General features: G+C 31.9%; 1 protein-coding gene across 1 annotated transcript; it reads right to left on the bottom strand.

Moving 5' to 3' along the window:
- Positions 1-5,816: 5,816 nt before the first annotated feature.
- Positions 5,817-7,342, bottom strand: LOC143082586 (leukocyte elastase inhibitor-like). The gene has a single exon (XM_076258327.1). It carries the CDS (start codon positions 7,151-7,153, stop codon positions 5,993-5,995), a length of 1,161 nt encoding a protein of 386 aa, XP_076114442.1. The 5' UTR covers positions 7,154-7,342; the 3' UTR covers positions 5,817-5,992.
- Between the last annotated feature and the right edge of the window lie 13,150 nt (positions 7,343-20,492).

Here is a 20,492-nt window from a genome sequence, read left to right on the forward strand (position 1 = left end):
AATGGGGACGAAGTCTGTATTACATGTATTATTTTTTTACTTCAAACATGTTAATAAAGGATACGGAAATACCGTAACGTTCCCGATTTTGGTTCTGTTGTTAGAGATTTAGCTGTGACTTTCTTTAAGTTATGACGTCATATTCAAAGTAAACAAAAGAAACGCTTCCATCAGGTAACGTTTTTTTTCAAATCAAACAATTATTAAAAATGAAACTGTATTGAGTTCCAATCTTATATTTTACTAGACTGATAAATATAATTATTTTTTCAAAGTCTCGTGCAAACAAGACAGATTTCTGCGCAAATGCGGGGAAAACCGGAACAGGAACTAGATCTGAAAAAAAAAAGTTAACGATTTTGAGTTCATTAGTAGAATGAAAAATTCGGGAAATTTTCCCGATTTTTTTTTTTTTTTTTTTATTGATTTTTCTACCGTAATTGGGGACTTCGTCCCCATATAAATAGATAGTGAACTCGTGCAATTTAATTTGTCTGGGTCTGTTTGATTTCATATCAAGGTTAGAAATATCTGTTAATTATCGTTTTTACATGTATAAGAATGAAAGTTATAATTGTGGATCGAATCAGCCAACAAAAGGGTTTACCCTTGTTTCACTTTCAATGTTGACATTCTCTTCTTTTAAAAAAATTGAACACGCATAATGCATGCGCACTAAATTGAAGTTTCAACGAGATCGAATTATTCACTTGCAAGTGAATAATTAAGCAGCGATGTTTTAAAGCTTATATTGACAAAATTTTCAAAACTGACTGCTAAAAGTGTATTATTATTTCAATATTACACTTTTATTAATCATTGAACCAAAAAATACATATTTCAATTTTTTTCATATCTCGTAGCTAGTGCCCCTTTAACTGGGACTTTTATCATAGTCCTAGATTTATGTACGACTTTTATGCAAGAGGACACAATACATGTACGTTGTAGTAAATATTTGCAATTCAAGAACAATACAAATGCTCTCCAGAGTCCAGTAAGGCACGTCTTGGCGCTCATATATTGATTATCAACTACGTCTCTATACATGCTTCATCCAATGTCAGACTATAAAATATATAAGAAATGACTGCGTTAATTTGCTTTAGAGAAATTAACACCACCAATGTGGAAACAATAGCAGGTTGGCATAGATATACTTGGAAATTGGCGAACAACCTTTAATTTGTAACGAGATTCTGACCAGTCAAATGCAATAAGATGGCATCTAGCAGCTAGGAAGACAAGAGTGCACACACTGAAATGTCTCGCCTTCTTTACTTATCATTGATATTATGCTGATAGTCATAAATATAAAGCTTTATTACAACTGTCACATAAACTTAACATTAACCAAGAAAACTAAACATTGACCAATGAACCATGAAAATGAGGTCAAGGTCAGACGAACCATGCCGGGCAGATATGTACAGCTAACAATTCTTCCATACAACAAATATAATTAACCTTTTGCTTTTAGTTTAAGAAAAACAGACCAAAACACAAAAACTTAACACTGAGCAATGAACCGTGAAAATGAGGTCATGGTCACATAAAACCTGCGCGACTGACATATAGATCATACAATATTTCCATACACCAAATATATTTGACCTATTGCATATAGTACTAAAAAAAACCACCAAAACTCAAAAACTTAACTTTGACCACTGAACCATGAAAATGAGGTCAAGGTCAGATGACACCTGCCATCTAAACATGTACACCTTACAATCATTCCATACACCAAATATAGTCGGCCTATTGCATACAGTTTAAGAAAAACAGACCAAAACGCAAAAACTTAACTATATCCACTGAACCATGAAAATGAGGTCAAGGTCAGATGACACCTGCCAGCTAGACATGTACACCTTACAATCATTCCATACACCGAATATAGTAGACCTATTGCATACAGTATAAGAAAAACAGACCAAAATGCAAAAACTTAACAATAACCACTGAACCATGAAAATGAGGTCAAGGTCAGATGACACCTGCCAGTTTGACATGTACACCTTACATTCCTTCCGTACACCCAATATACTGGACCTATTGCTTATAGTATCTGAGATATGGACTTGACCACCAAAACTTAACCTTGTTCACTGATCCATGAAATGAGGTCGAGGTCAAGTGAAAACTGTCTAACGGGCATCAGGACCTTGCAAGGTACGCACATACCAAATATAGTTATCCTATTACTTATAATAAGGGAGAATTTAACATTACAAACAATTTTAACTTTTTTTTCAAGTAATCTCTGAACCATGAAAATGAAGTCAAGGAAATTGGACATGTGACTGGCGTAAACTTCGTAACATGAGGCATCCATATACAAAGTATAATGCATCCAGGTCTTCCACCTCCTAAAATATAAAGCTTTTAAGAAGTTAGCTAACGCCGCTGCCGCCACTGCTGCCGCCGGATCACTATCCCTATGTCGAGCTTTCTGCGACAAAAGTCGCAGGCTCGACAAAAAACTATTTGAACTTTGATTACACCCTGAATCACACTAATTTAGTTTTTTCCCAATCATAATCACAGCAGCTAAGGCAGTACTATCAGATATTTCGCTTGTTGTCAATTAAATATAAGATTTGTTCAGTCTATGTTCAAACTGTTCAGTATTTGTTATTAACCTATACATATCAAGGTATGTAATAGTAACATCATTCTACTGAATTGTCTGAAAGCGAAATGTCTAAAAAGTATTGCATTTACTGCATTGGTTAAGTCTAAAAATTGACTGATACTGTTAGAAAGAAAAGAGGCATCATCAAAAATAATATTTATTGTTGTACAGTAAGTACAACAGACCACATCAACTCCCCAAAACTGTGTTACACATTATCCAGATAGCTTTGGCAGGTACAAGCACAAAGTGTGATTGGATTAATCCATATTCATACTTGCCTACACAAATTTTATCCTTCACCTATCGAGACTAGCCATGATATTATGTCTTAAAAGTACAGCATGTATGGTATAAAAACCTGTTCAGTCTAGCTATACGGGATGAATACAAACGAGTCCAAAAAGAAATTTAAGAGGAAACATAACATGGTATCTGATACAATGATCGCGGATTTTATCATATTTAAGGAACTCTTGAAATATTTCAGGACCTGCAGAATTTGAACACATGATAATTATTCTGGAATTACATTGTAGAACTTCAAGAGTGTGACATATATAATTTGAGAAATCGGGATTTTTTAATATTAGAAATATTAGAAATAGAGTCAAACAACTAAGACTCAATCATGTTTGCATACTTATTTTGTTAGACATGAATCACCTTTCGATACAAGAGCTATAGCTATAGTAATAAGAATTGTTATATACCAGGAATTAAAGGGTGCGATCTATCACTTTCATTTGTAATAGAAATTGTTAAAAGTTGCTCAAAGAAATATAATTTTAAAATTCAAGTGAAAATATTTTTGATGTTTAAATTCAAATCCATCTTTAAGAGTGGATTATTTTTTTAAATTAATTTTACTGAGGCTTTGACCATTTATCTGATAATTTTTAATGATTTTTGGGTATTTATTTGCGTCAATCTTAGCTTTGATGTGACATGGAAGTCTCTTCCTAAAAGGACCCGAATGGAAATAATTTTCAATAACTTTTGTGGGTCATTGTAGGGTATTACGCTGCAGTGATAATATAGTCTATGAAATTAACTTATTATAATATAGTCTATTATAAAAATAATCATGGAAAATTTCCATATATTTACTTTTTCAATTAGATATTTTTTTAGTAAACATGTAAATATTGTTAAATCCATGTCTTTTATCTTGAATAGATATACTAGTATATGAATTGATTAATCAATGAAGAACTCCGGAAATATCATAGCATGTATAGTACGATAATTCGATCTCAGGACCTCCACGATCGTTTCATAATTGGATTATCAATGCTCCTAACATGCAGCTTTGGTAGAGCCCAGTTAGTAGTGTCTTATATTTCGGTCATACTTTCATTGAAAACTGCAATATTTTTAGAGGTCCATATCTAAAAATTATCAGAAATTGGGCGAAAAACAATTTTGACTAAATGTGTGTGTATATCAGACATGCAACCATTGTTCGTTTAATATCTCTTCGTTATCAATTTGGTAAACGTTGAAAATGGAACCGACAAAAAATGTCTGTCTGTGCCGAATGTATTAAAAAGCAATCACATCCGCTAGGAATGCTAGACGGATTAGTGTTTTATTAGCTTTCTTCAGTAGTATGAGTACCACACTCTCTACATGTTAAATTTATAATCCTTGCAAAAACTCTTTAATGTATCAGGGCCTTTGGCAGACAACATTTCTGCCCCTTTCAAACACTCCATCATTATAAAGGTTCTATCAAAGTTGTCATACCCTCATCCAGCTCATCATATATGTCTAGATATATATGAAACATTTGCCACTGGACGTTCAAATATCAATCAATCAATCCCGTAGTCTGCATGAAGCCTCATACTACTATCTAGTTTAACGGAATAACAAAAAAGCTCAAAGAAAGTCGCACAAACAAAACCTGATTTAGGTGAATCGATATGATCAATCGATGATCAACCTCGAGAGACTACAAATACTAGTGGAAAAACGGAAACTGATGTAAACTTTGTGAAGTGAAGGCGGAATCTCTTACTTAACAAATTTTCATCTACAGACTATACCAGTTTTTCGGAGATACCTTTAGAAAACAATATGGATTCATCCCAGATGTAATTAAATTTTATCAAAGTACTCCCTTTTGAAATTTGTTAACAAACTATATGTTTACAGGCACATTCCTGAACAAGTTTCAGTGGAGAAACATTGTCAATAGTGCTGTTAACCTAATTGAAAGACTACAAAAGGAAGAGCGAATGCGCAGGGACAACGATTTTCTCAATTTTTTAAGATTGTCTGAAAACAATAACTATGATTTCCTGTGGCAATATGCAAAAATTAGTGACAGAATTTTAACCGCGAAACATATACTAGTAGATTAACTCTGGACTACTCCCCTACTAGCGGAAATTGCAAACTGTGTGGACACTTTGTTCTAGATATACTGAACCACCAAATATGTATGTGCACAGAACTTCAATCACAGAGACTTTTACTATATAACAGATTAACTGAATTAACTAGTTTCAATTTCGTGTACACAACGGTTTTTAAAATCGGACGAGAGCTTCTCAGATCTTTTGCTTGGCAACCATGAAGATCTCTGTGACATTTCAATACCAGAACAGCGTTTGGAAGTCCTTAACGAAGGATTTTCCTTCCTAAAATACTGTTAACTGTAAATACTTATCCATTCCAAATATTAAGCTATTGACATTTCTAATTTTTTGATTTCAGAACTTTATAAGTGTACATATTTGCATTTTGTCTTTTCTCATATAGGAGGAAATAAAGTATGATGATACTAATACTTAGTCTAGTTTAACGGGATAACAAAAAAACTCAAAGAAAGTCGCACACACAAAACCTGATTTAGAAAAAGCTCATAAATCAATAATATCAGTATAAACAGTTGACATGCTTTATTTAAACAAATCTTATGCGTTTTTATTGCCAACAGTTATTAACCACTTAAAAAAATCACCAACATGTTGTATGGAAGAAAAGTGAAATTAACTTGAGGAAAATATGCAATAAATTAATTCATGACGTAATAATATTTTACAAATTGTTTTTACAATAATGAACATCTAGTTTAAACGTTACTTTTATTTAGAAAGTATTTTTTTCCTCAATTACACATCACGTTTTTAATGGTAAAGAAACAAAAAATATTCATGAAAAGCTAAAATTCTTCCAAAACATATTTATTATTTAGTTGCACAATGCTCAGTCTATAAATTTTCAATAAGTATATAATCTGATTAAATTACACAAAATGAAAGTTACATGATACTCAGTCTTGTTGACAATTAGTATATGAAACTTCACGGCTTCAATGTTTCAACACATGCGTACACACATCTTTTAGGTCGGCTTTGAATATCTACCCATGAAAAGTATTGTTCCAGATTCATTTTCACGGATGAAAAACAAGAACGGATGGTCTGCTTTAAACTCAAATGGCGGAAGTGGCATCATCATCCGGGTCATTACAAGGGCAGTGGCAGCAGCGGCTTCTGTTCCTTCCTCGTTCACTTCAACGAAAGCTTTGTGTATGGCGTCGCTCACATAAACATCTTTCCCACCATCTTGATAGATTCCACTAAAGTCAGCACTAGTATCGAATATTTTTGTGATGCCAAGCTTTGGTAAAACTTTAGTGAGATCAAACGTAGCCTCGATTTTAAACCTCGGTATTGAAATGTTTGTGTCCTGTTTATAAGTACTGTCAATGGCTTTTTGTAATGTCGAAACGGTCAGATTACTTTCTAACACTTCCAAACCCATCTTTTTGTTTGGTAGAATAATCAACATAGAAAGTGTGTCCCCTTTGTATGGCAGTTGCAAACACTTACAATCCATCTCGTCAAATTCACCGGACATAACTTTCATTTTACCAAACATCATATCTACTTCGATCACATTTTCGTCGTCCACGTGAAATGATTGCCTCGAAGTACTTTTTTCATCAAATTTGAGCTCCCAATCGCCTTTAAAATATATAGCATTTGTTAAAACCATCAGTGTATCCTTCGTCAGAAGATTCGGAGAAAGGAGATCCTTAATCTTATCCCTGGTTTGTTTTTCTATCCAAGAGTTAATCTGAATTCTTGCTTCTTCCGCTTTGTTTTCAAAGTCCATGAGTTGTACTTCACTGCCATAATATTTCTTAGCAGCATCGGTGAAATTTGTCTTCAAATCTACTCCTAGTTTCGAAAATAATCTATTGGCTATTGCCACTAGTACACCATTTCCTGATTTAGAACACAGTTTATTATGCAGTGAATTGTATCCTTCATGGGCAGAAGAATCTTTCTGTCCCTGAAGGTTTAAAGCAGATTCTAATTCTGTTTTAGTGTCACCATCCGTTCCCAAAAGAAGTAACATCAACGCAGCAGATACACTGTACGGTGACATAAACACATTTCCTTCTTTGTCTAATGCTTGATACAGTGGTAAAGAGAATTCAAGAACCGATTTCTCGAACGCACTATTCATTTTCGACAGTTCTTGTTGCTGAGACATGATTATTAATAATCCACTTTACAACAGCAAAACAGTCGGTTTTATTACAATCCTTCCTGGGTAGGCGTATTTAATTTACTGTAATTTATAAGTGTTTTACGATGCGGAAAGTAGCTTAAGGGGAAACACAAATTAAAATGAATGTGATCGATATTTACCACTTTGTACTTGTGTGTACGATAATGATCATATACGTAGATACATGTATATTATGTGACCTTCATGACCTTCACATGCATGATAAGAAGGTAAATTAGCCTTGGGTTCAGATATAGGTAAACGCATATTTTATGTGATTTTCTATCTTCACATTAGTCTTATAATAAACTTGGCTGTGGTGTTGTTAAGACTGATTAGATTATATTGTAACCCTGAGACTACTATATTACACTATATATATATGTGTGTTATAGTACAGTGTAACCCTACCTCTGATACCATACCCCCATCCTTTCCCGGACACGATTCTATGATACTTTATAGTATATTTTTAAAATAAGATAAAGTTGATTTTATTTTACATGAAACAAACTTAGTGACAATAGACAAAAAATAATATCTTAATATTACATATTCACACCTTAAGAACAATAATTTCAAGTTATACCATTTTCTTCACTTTAAACTAATTTTATTTATAAAAATGATGTGACATATACATAATATACTTTTTATCCCGTAATATTGGCCAATTGACGTTGCTAACTTCAACTACCAATTATGTATTTTCAAGGCAGCTAAATCCAAGTGCAACATATACATTGAGCTGCACAATTTTCTTATTTTCAAGGCAGCTAATTTCAAGTGCAACATAGACACTGAGCTGCAAAATTTTCTTATTTTCAAGACAGCTAAGTGCAACATATACATTGAGCTGCAAAAGTTTCTTATCATCTACATCTGATTTCACCTGGATAGATGCACGCTTGATAAAGCTAGTTGGTCTAGCGAAATATTGCGTTTACTATCATCATATTGTAAATATTTTAAACATTCTTATATTTACATACTAAATAGTGTGTTAAAATTACATTGTTAGGCAATCTATAAGTACAGTAATACATGCATGAATACAAAGGGATTCGAAAACAAGGTTTCCTTATACAGATTTCTCTCCTTAAACAATTGTCTTCACAAATGCTAAAATGAACTTAATTCAATTAATAAATTGTTAGATTATTATTAATATTTCAATTGAATGTTTCCTTTCTTGAAAATTATTGCCTTAACATATATAGATATAAACCATTGGAGTTTTTTTTACATTAAACTGATGTTGTTGGTTTTTTTCATTCCCGAATATCTAACTGTATGTTGTCCTCTACTAGTGATCTTCTCCTGACGGGATAGCAGCGGACATAGGGATACACGGTTTATCTTAATATCTTTGATGGCATAGTATATATAAACGAGTGTTGCACATATAATACAGTGACAAACATTCGAACAAAAACCAGGAAAACTTTACAGGTTGTTAGTGTTGTATATACAACGGATTGCCCGAATTTGAGGATTCTTATAAAGACATGTTGGTTGCCCATTTTATGTAGTTGATTACTAAATATAAAGAAGTACATATATATGTGCACTCTAATTTGACTCTGCAGTGTGGGTAGACAATCTAGCTTTGAGGTGGTCAATTCCAGATACATACTAAACAGCTGCACAATATAAAAAAGAAGATGTGGTATGATTGCCAATGGGACAAATCTCCACAAGAGACCAAAAATGACACAGAAATTAACAACTATAGGGCACCAAGCCGCTGCACGATATGTCCGTCATAACGTTCTTACATTAATAAAAAACAATCAAATATCAGATTTCAAATCAATAGATTTAAAAAAAAAATATGTTGTTGATACATAAATTTGCGTTTTAAGGTTGTAAAATAATAATAAGGTCATATACTTTGTTTTTACGGTATACATCATTCAAAGTGGTGTTGTACGCGAAAAAATTACAACAAAACATCGAAACATGCGTCAAATCGTCGCGATTTGGACCGTTTGTGGTCCCTCAGAGAAAATAAAAATGTAGGATATTCTCACTAGGAGTATATAAAATTTCATTCGGTTAAATCATATCTCTAGAAATAGGAAAATCTCCAAAATATAAAGGCAATTGTGTAAGGTTTCAAGTAAATCAGTACAAGCAAAACCATAAAATATTGGACGGTATTACAGACCACACAGATCTACATACCGCAAACATTCGATTCCTTCATAAAGTATGTTTACAAGGTCAGACACTAACACTATCGAAGATCACAGGGTCCAGATAGCCTTACTTGGTCCAGAAATAAACTGTGTTATGCTCAATCCAGATTAATGCTCGTACCCAGTCCCCATTTGCCTATCTAGGCTTTAAGAGTTGAAAATAAAATGAATAATAACAGATTTTTAACCGTGAACACTTAAAATATGATTACATGCATACACTGTTAATAATTGCAAGTTGCTAATAATTATTATCAGCACTAACATTTAGGAAAATTCATTTAAATTCACGATTTTTTTTATCCCTTTTTGTGATATCAAACATGACGCCATTTATTATAAATGTAGGAGCGAATATTGTCTTTCTCATACTAGCCATTAGCTTGAATGAAATTTATGAGTTTATGACTGTATCGTAGGCGATTGTTAAATGCTTCAAGTATATCATATTTGATTTCTCACGACCTTGCTGATCCAACAGTTTTGACATATTTACAAAATAGGCAATACTACTCAAAGATACATATTTATTCGATATAAAGACGTTTTCTTTAAGATGTGATTTTAAAATATTTCAATATGCAATGTCAATGCATATTACTCAAAGATTATACGATTATCTTGCTTCATCATGACAATTGATTGAAACACTTCTGTTAGAAAAAAATAAAACTAAGTAGCTTTAATAAGTTTCAGAAACTGACTTACTGAGAGTACTCTAATATCTGTATTTTTTTCTTTCTTTTTAGAAATTACACTACTAATTCATGGTCCCATTGCTTTCTATGTTAAGTTCCTCCATTTCAAGCAGGCACACCTCTTTTTAAGTTCAAATAAAGTTGCAATCATTGCATGTCAAAGCAACACTTTATGGTGTCTTGTACTGAAAAAATGAAGATACATTTAATGGCATATAAGAAAGAACTGGTTCCCGGAACTTCGGATGTACCAAAACAGGTACTTCAGATCTGACAAACAGACAAAATGTGCCCTCTTTTTGTAATTTGGTGCAGTTTTTTTAATATTCAAAATTAGTCCAAAAGTTTTCTACAATGATCACCAGTCCTTCAGCTTTCATTTAATGCCAAAAATACCTAAATATTCTACATATTTTGAAAGTTACACTCATGCGTATGAACTATTTTATGTTAAATATGTACTACTTTCTGTATGTGCTTTCTGGCCGGGCCCGAATTAGTGGTGTTAAACCCTTTAAGTCAGTTGTGTTTGCATCGGGGTCCCAGATTAAGGAAGGATTAAGAGCTCACACAATCGTGATTATTCCGCAACATTCTTTATCTGCCTATACAATGAAAGCCATGAGCCTGTATTTCAATGGTTGTCGTAACAAAAAAATTATTAATCAAAATTAAGGATAATTCAAAAATAATTTCTTAAAGGTTTTGCACATCAACAAATTTGGGTACAAGCTATTTTGCGAGGTTAAACTGTCAAGGGTTTTATAGTAATGGCTTTGATAAAAACACTTCTTGTTTTTAATTAAAAGAATATCCTCGTTCAGAAACGAGTTTTAAGAAGTTTTGTTTCCTTAAAAACAGCTTTGGCGCATTTACAAATTTGCGCTAATGTGTACAAGATATTTTTGCAATGATTAAACTGTCCGAGGTCTATAACATGTATAGGTGCCATTAAAAATAAACCATTTGTCAGAAGTATATGTATATGTATATGTATATGTATAGGTGTATGCAGCGCCTTATTTTTTTTATCTTTATTAAAATCAAACATCTCATTACATAAATACAATCATTGAAATGTATCTACTATCAGAGTTGAGTTACACAATACAATACATTTCTAATTACATAATACAAATTCTATCTTACAGTTATCCAAGATTACAGTTCATTAGTACATCAGAGATCAAATATAATCACATCACTGTCTGTTTTCTGCAGTATAGAATTATGCAAGAGGAAATTCTTTTCAAATATGTTGCTCATATTCTTCATTTGACACAAATATTCATTAAAATAAGTCACATAATGCCTCAATGTGTATTGAAAAAATCTTAAAATATCAATATTCGTCACATTACTTTTTACCAGATTTCTTCTTCTAAATATACAGTATCGTGCAACTGATAACATAAAGTTAACAAAACTTACATTCACACCATTGATTGTTACAGTTAAACCGAGCATAAATATTTGTTCATAAACAACAGAATTCACTTGATCTGAATCACAAGTATCTAATAATAACTTTACTTTTGTAATCAAATACTGATGAAAGTTATATAATTCAGAACACTTTATAAACAAATGCATAATACCTTCTATTTCATTACAACAAATATCACACAAATCATTATCTACCAACTTCATTTTTAATAAACGTTCGTTTGTAAATATACAACAGTGGGCTATTTTAAAATCAAGCTCCGTCATTAATGCATAATTCTTTCATCCTCTTGAAAGATATTCATCCATTTGTAAACAGATTTTGGTTGCTGACACAATTTATCTATAACAAGACAATATTACTGTTTTGATGAACACATCATACAATCAACAAGTTTACAATTCATATTCAAATTAATGTCAATGTTTCTATTGTTTGTTCTATGATACACCTCAGTCCCTACAGTTTTAGTCCACAATTCTGGTAAAGCAGACTGAAGTGATCTATAACGTTTTATAATACTATCCATATCATATTCATCATTCCCTTTAGCAACAATTTCTACAATAGCGTTTAGAGGTAAAAACCCAGGTTTCACCTCATAACAAATGTCTTTCAACTGAATTATTCCAGCCTCTATAAAATCATTCCATTAAATTGTTTTCCCACATATCAAAATTTCTGAATTACAAAATAACAGTTGATTATAAATATTTTCAACTGTATAATCAAAGGACACATTTTCTCGTAAAAAGCAAAATGATTTTAACATTTCTTTGTATATCACAGGAATACAAGACAGATATTTATCTTTTAATGACATGAATACAATGTCTTCTGCCAATTTCATATTCAATAATTTGGAAATAAAATACCTAAAAATGTCTTTCCATATTACATTATACACAGTGTAGATACTATTCTGTACGCTATCCGGAAGTCACGATTTTCGAAGCGATGATTTCCAACTGGCTAACAGGATGGTTTTGCCTACGGTAACTTTTCTCATCATTTGTTTACTCCTATATCTACAAAGTGCTTTGAACATCTTCAAGGTATATATAGCATCATAAATATGAGTAACTGTATTAGAATATAAAATATACGTGTGCATCACATCAACTTGGTAGAAAAAAGTGAAATCGATGGACAATTTTGCTCTCGTAGTACAAAGCAAATAATCTTTTATTGCAAATATTTGCATCAGTTTACAGTTAAATATATACTGTTTCAATATTCTTTTCGTATTTAAGTAGAATATTCGTATTTCCCATAAAAAATATGTTTTCCTTGAGGATCCCAAAATAAATTACTGTACGATCAGTCTAGAACTGACTGTATTCTAGAAGCGATTTCAGATTTTTTGACTGTATGACCAGTCGTGATTTTGAAGAAAAAACAACAGCAATTTAAAGGTATATACGTGTATATGTGATATTATGAACTATCCAGGGAACTATAACGTGTAATTACTTTCATCAGATAATACAAATATATTTCGGATGAATTTTTTAGACGGCAAAATAATTGTATTGTTGTTCCATCAGTCTTATTTAAAATCAAATGCCTAAAAAGTAATACATGATTCGCTTGTGGACTTTGTAATAGTGTGTCGTTACAGTTATCTGTTAAGCTATTACATTTTTAAAGATTATTTACACCGTCCGCCGTTGACCAATTGATGATAACATAAATCAAGCTTGTCTTTTAAAATAACAAAAAATGGATAAAGACAGCTTTGCGTAGGGGGATAATTCATGTGATATAATTTTGGTAAGTTTACAGAAATAGAAGGTCCATAATGCATTAATCGAGTAAAAATGGAGCAATTTCAGAAAACTTTAATGATTGGTTTAGGTGTTGGAAATACCTGATGGGTGCCCCCAATATAATGTAATGTTGAAGTCCGTATCTTATATAAAGAAACCCCATAAAAGATTTTTACTAAAAGTCGAAATAGACGGTACACAATACAGTCATTGTCATTTATGATAAGGAATCCGAATAAGATTAATTAATAGTTATATCAGTGACGGATTCAAAAAAAGGGGATCCGGCAGTTTGAAACTCTTTTTTAACCATCAATTCATTTGTATGGGAACATATATTTGGAATCCCCTTTTCTCCTGGATTGGACCCCTCTCCATTTAAAAATGGCCGGAACCCCCAATGTATATTAAGTGGTTTATGAGGAGATGCGCTTACAAAACCGGCGAAACATATTGTACCGGTCCAACGGACGAACGGAAAGACGGACTTCTTTATCACTATAACCCCCCGCTTGACAAAGTGGTGTACAATTGAGTGTCAAAAAGACAGTTTTCTCGTTTGAATTGTTTTACATTGTGTTATCGGGGCCTTTTATAGCTCACTATGCGGTATGGGCTTTGCTCATTGTTGAAGGCCGTACGGTGACCTATAGTTGTTAATGTCTGTGTCATTTTGGTCTTTTGTGGATAGTTGTCTCATTGGCAATCATACCACATCTTTTTTATATAGCTCTACATCTTAAACAAAGTGAAGGAACTGTGATCAATTATAGGCTACAGTACGGCCTCGAATGTGTGTAAATACATGCATTTTTATATAACAACTAAATCCGTGTGTTTGTACAATTTTAAGTATAACGGAGGACATTTCTGAAACTTATTTACTAGTATGTATACATCAAACCTTCCTCTTATTTTAGCAACATTTAAACATCCTTATACTTAATGTAGTAAGTCGAGTACACCCTATCAAGCAAAAACATGTTTCATAAGTTTTCAGGATGTGAATGTATTGAAATATATTTGTATTATTTAGAAAAATGCCACCTTCTAATGTATCGTAAATAACTTTGAAATCACCACTAGAATACAGTGACATAAAGACTGATCATACAGTTTTAAAATAAACAAGCGAGACTGATCGTACAGTGAGAAATTCAAACAAGTGTAATTTTCTTATTTCTGGCTTCAAAGATCTGGTTGAAACTTTTACCACCACTTGAAATATACTTCATTGAGTTAATTAAGTCTGGTTTTTACGTTAATTTGTACACTAAGAGGGCAAAAAGATTGTTTTTAGGTTCGCCGACTGATTTTTCTTAGTGATGCACTTGAAAATCTCTTGATTAAGGCAAAGACACGAACATTGAATGTGCGGAATTTAATTCTAAACCATTTGAGAATATCGATGTCGGCTGAATTAATCATTAAGCAATGTACAGATGATCAACTTACCGTTTAATTCAGTATACCCATCAAATTTAAAATGTGATCCAAAAAGTTCTCGCTTCGAAAATCGCGACTTCCGGATAGCGTACAGAATAGTATCTACACTGTGTTATAATCTCCATTTAAAAATCTGGCTTAAACTTCAATCTAAAAGCACAAAGTTTTGATTTAATATCAGGCAGTTGTAAACCACCTTTATTTTTATCACAAATAATAGTATTGTACTGTACAAGATGTGCACCACCATTCCACACAAAATTAACACATAGTCTCTTCATTTCTTCAATAGCCCATTCAGGCATAGAAGTAACAAATAAATTATACCACAATCTAGACATTAACAGAGAGGTTATTACATTTACTCTACCATGTATTGTCAATTTTCTTTGTATCCACATATTTAATAACATCTTAATTTTATTTAGTTTTCCTCTTCAATTCAATTCATTACATACATGTTCATTTTTGCCAATATAAACACCTAATAACAAAATTTCATTTTCACAAATTTTGAGACCATGGCAAATTTGTTCATTTTCTGTCATACAACCTTTCCCAATAGGCATTATTTCTGACTTTTGCCTATTTATTTTAGCACCAGAGCATTTACCATACAATTCAAAAACATTAAATACTTCATCAATTGACTTCTTATCAGATACAGTTACAGTAGTATCATCAGCATGTTGAAACATTTTACACACTTTTTCTGACATTGGAATATTGATTCCGGAAATATTACAATTATTGCTAATCATACATTGTAAAGGCTCAGCTGCCAAAACATATAACAGAGCACTAATTGGACAGCCTTGTCTTATTCCATTCTTGATAGAAAATACTTGGTTAAAAAACCATTACATTTTACAGAGCTATTTATTTCATTATAAAAAATTGTAATCCATTTAATAAAACTTTCACCAAAACCAAATTTCTCTAATACACTTAACATATACTCATGACTAAGCCTATCAAAGGCTTTTTCTTGGTCAGCTTTTACAATATATCCTCTATATCATCATTTTCTACTAAAGTTATAATATCTCGTACATTTGCAATACTATTAAAAATATCTCTTCCTACTATACAACATGTTTGATTTTCAGACACTATTTTTGGCAATACTTTTTTGAATCTATTTGCCATGACACGAGCTGAACATTTGTAATCAACTTGCAGTAATGAAATAGGTCTATAATTTTTAATACTTCTTCTATCACCTTTTTTCTTAAAAATTAGACTGACAAGTACACACCCGTGATATCGCGGGTCCGTGACTGAATTAAAGTATATAACTATGCCTAAGCCTTATTTTAGTAATTAGTTTTGTCATCTGATAAAGTCATGTCGATTATAAGAGTTTTCTCTGCTTTCAAATCTTTCTGTTTGAACCCGTCGACCTGGAACTTATCAATTATTGGTAATATTAATTATTTGGAAAACAAAAGGTCCTGGCTATCCAGGAAGGGAGTATTTTTTAATCAACATCATTGTCCTATATTAGTTATCTTAGAAAGTCTTGCTGATTGCTGAATAAAACTACAATAGGGAACAATTTGACAAGGATTGAATTTAGTAGTGTCAGCCCTTTGATTATGACCCGTGTATATAGCAAAATCCTAAATACACCGTTTGGTGGTGCGCCTGTCAAATGCGGAACGTACAGATAAGGTAATAGCTAACAGGTGAATATACTATTGGTATCGGTATCGGATTCGACCCGGAACTTGTTAATTATTGGCAATAATAATTATGTGGAAAACAAAAGGGTCTGGCGTGGTGTAATTTTTAATCTACACCATTGTCCTATATTAGTTATATATAGAGTTGAATTCTTTGATTTGTCGTTTTTACCCGATGACGGCTGACAAATTGGACCTCGTAATTTTAGTATTACAGATAACACCAGATCTTGATAAAATACCTACTTCATGAACAGCATTAAAAACTTTATATAATATCTCTCTAAGTGAATCGTAAAATGTACAATAAAATTCTGTAGTAAGTCCATCTGAGCCTGGGCTCGTATTCTTAGACATCGATGATAATGTAAAGCAAAATTATATCCGGGTGAAATTTGATCCGGAGGAAAAAATGTCACAGTAGTTGTTGAAATTTTTTATCCGGAGGAAACTATTTCCCTGGGATATTTTATCCTTTGCCGTGAAATTCTATCTGGGTAGTTAACTTATTGAATAGTTATTAGAAAAAAATTATCCTTTAAAAATACAATGAAATAATAATAGTGTATTTGAAATAAAGCGAAGTTGTTAAAAAAATATATATTATAATGGGAAATAATTTCACAAATTATCCTTGAAAAAATTTCCTGAAATATTCAAGTCAATATCATCCTTTTAAAAAGAAAATTATCATGAAACATAGCGAAGAAAATCAGAAGTAATTTCAAAGATCGTAATTGTGAAAATGATATCATGATTAAACAAGGTTAGTGAAATTCATGTAAAAGTGAGTTGTTTTCAGATCTCAGTACAAATATAAATTTAAAAGTAAGGTAGAAATATAGTTGCATATTGCTACTGTTAACAGTAATAGAAGAATTTGATTATGATGATATCTTTAACTATATAAATAGTTTTGCCTGGGGACAGAGATGTAGTTGTTGATTATATGGAAATCAGATAAATCATAGCATAACAATATATTGGAACAATAGCATGTTTAAAAGCTGGATAGTTTTTACCTGTGAAATGTTATCTGTCTTATTAAATCAAGTTGTAAGTCATCTTTTTATATAAATGAATATATAAAAAATAAGATTCAATTAAAAATTTCGCTATAAAATAGATTCAGAAATATATTATATTAATGTCTTTAAAATATAAATTGCTCATAATTACCTCCCTTTGATAAATTATGCAAATTTAGTCTACCTTTGTGAAACATTTTAGTCCGGTATATATTGATTTTTAGTAACTTATAGTAGTTAATGGGACTCTATTTCACACGATTCTGTGAAATATAGTACGGCAAATATATACCGGTACATACTATCCGCATTACACAGATAGATTTTCACTCCTCTGGAAAAAATCAACCTGTGAAATACCATACCTGGAAAAAGATTACCGGGACAAATTATCCTCAGGATAAAATATCACAGAGGAAGAAATAAACCGTTACAACGCCTCAGCAATTTCATTAAATGTTATATCGGAATCACAAATCTCTTTATCATCGTCATCAACCTTTTTATCAACATGTTGTAAAAAAACACATAGTTTATCAGTTTCTATCTCAACACAAAGAGTACAACGCTTTGTAAAAATTATATTCAATATCTAAAATTCCATCAGTATTATTTACAATTTCATCATTTTCATTATACAATTCTTTCACAGAATTACTTTCCTGTCTATACTTTTCTAAGTTTAGAAAATATTTTGTATTTTTGTCACCCTCTGTAGCCCATGTGGCTTTAGATCGTAAAATAGCACCTTTATATTTTTCTAATTCATATTTACCAAGATCTAATTTCAATGTTTCTAATCTAGTTACATCTATATCTATACCACTTGCTTGTAAAGCACATAACCTTTGTATTTTATTTTGTATTTAAAAAAAATTCCTTTTCTTTTCCTTAACTAAATCTAAAGAAAAAACTTAAGAATATATCTCAATTCGATATTTCAAATTATCCCACCAAATGAGTGGTTCACTGTCATATAAAGAACAATTCATAGATTCAACTATAATCTCTTTAACTCTTTTTACATAATTTACATTTGACAATACAATATTATTCAACACCCATATTCCAGGGCCTCGTTCAACAACACAGAAGTTAAAATTCATAAAAACATATGTATGATCACTAAAGCTTGTTTCATTTTAATACACATTTTGTACATTTGGTGATAAGGATTTACTAATTAAAAAATAGTCTATTCTACTCTGCTGCAATATATTATTACATATTCTTTTCCAAGAAAATATTTCATATATTCATTTCTTGCTCTCCACACATCAGATATATTACAATTACACATAGTTTTATTTAACTCTCTATATGCCTCATCAATACTATGTTTGGATTTACCTCCTTTGTCTAAGTTTGACAGAGTTGTATTAAAATCTCCACCTATTATAACATTTTGTAAATTTTCAATATAACTGTTAACAAACTTAAAATATCTTGCTCTTTCTATACAATTATTAGGTGCATAAACAGATACAAAATTAAAAATTTGACCATCCGTTTCATAGGAAACATGTATAAGCCTTCCTTCATTATCTTCATATAATACTAATTTTGTTTTATCTTTTACACTATTGGCAACCATAATAGCAACACCTTGCCTACCATTATAACCATTACATTCATATATTTTCCCTTCATACATATTTTGTATTCCATCAACATATGATTCATCCCAGAAAGTCTCTTGCAACAAAGCAAAAGTAGCCCTTCTATCATATAAAACAGATACAAAATTTTGAAAATTATTCACATTTTTTAAACCATTACAATTAAACGAACAAATCAGCACCATCATAATACAAATAAAATAATAAAATTTGTTATCCACTTTTCTTTTTATTTTCAGACACCTGAGAGCTTCTACTAGCATTAACATTAGGTTTAGGATTCAACGAAGACCTTCTTGTAAGCTTTCGTTGTTGCTTTTTATATTTCCTAAGCTCTTTAGCAAAGAGAGAAAAAACATCAACCTCTTCGTTTGTGTCACCTCCTTCATCCATGTTTTCTTCAACATAGATAGAGGAGTTATCATCACCATCACCACTACCACCCTCTGCGCTGTTCAAAATAACACCACAAAGGGTGTCGTTTCGTTTTTCTCAATGATCTGGATCAAAATCCCCAAAATCTAAATCTTCATTTACAACTTCTTCACTTAGAAGAGTGCTATCTCCGTTACGTTTAACTTTTTTGCCAGTTTTTTCATCTTTTTTCTCTTCCTCAACGGCACAAACACTGGGAACAGAGATATCAACTTCATCATCATCTTTCACAACTACATCAATATTTTCATCTGATTCGGAACAATTATCGTCCGAATTAGCAATTTTTCTCTTTCTTGTCTCATGCTGTACACTATTATCCACGTGTACGACAGCTTCAATAATCAATTCATTTTTATTTTTATGAATATCATCGACCCGACCTTCACTTTCTGGTACATCGTCACTTTTAACCTCGGTTTGTTCTGACACTTCATTATTGGTTTCTTCTTGCGAAGTACTCGTATCCTCCCGTGGCTTCCACGTTGTTTACCTCATTCACGCAACTACACACCATTTTATCACAAACATTGAACTTAGCAATGATTGGATGCAGTCGCGTTTTCAAATTGTCTCCCTTCTGACATTTACATTTCAACGGTAGTTCATGACAATGTCCACATTTTGCTGCACGACACCTTCTCGCAACATGATTAATGTACTCCACAACCACTACAAATAATGTAAGAACAGTTTTTGTGAACATCTTCAGGTGAAAAGCATTCTGAACATACCTTTGTCTGGTTATTGTGAACACATTTGTAATACTTTATATTTTACCAATCTTAAAAGGCATATTCCATGGAAGTGCAATTATATGAGGTGGAAAAACACATTTGACAAAACGCGTTCCATCGGCTACCTGCGTACCCGGTACAACTCTTTTGAATACTGGAGAAACGATTTTAATTCCCCTATCTCTCAACATGTCTATAATATCATCATCATCAATGAATGCTAGGATGTACATGAAAGACACAACTGTCGTATCTA

This window comes from Mytilus galloprovincialis, chromosome 7 (genome assembly GCF_965363235.1).
Source record: "Mytilus galloprovincialis chromosome 7, xbMytGall1.hap1.1, whole genome shotgun sequence".
Lineage (NCBI taxonomy): Eukaryota > Metazoa > Mollusca > Bivalvia > Mytilida > Mytilidae > Mytilus > Mytilus galloprovincialis.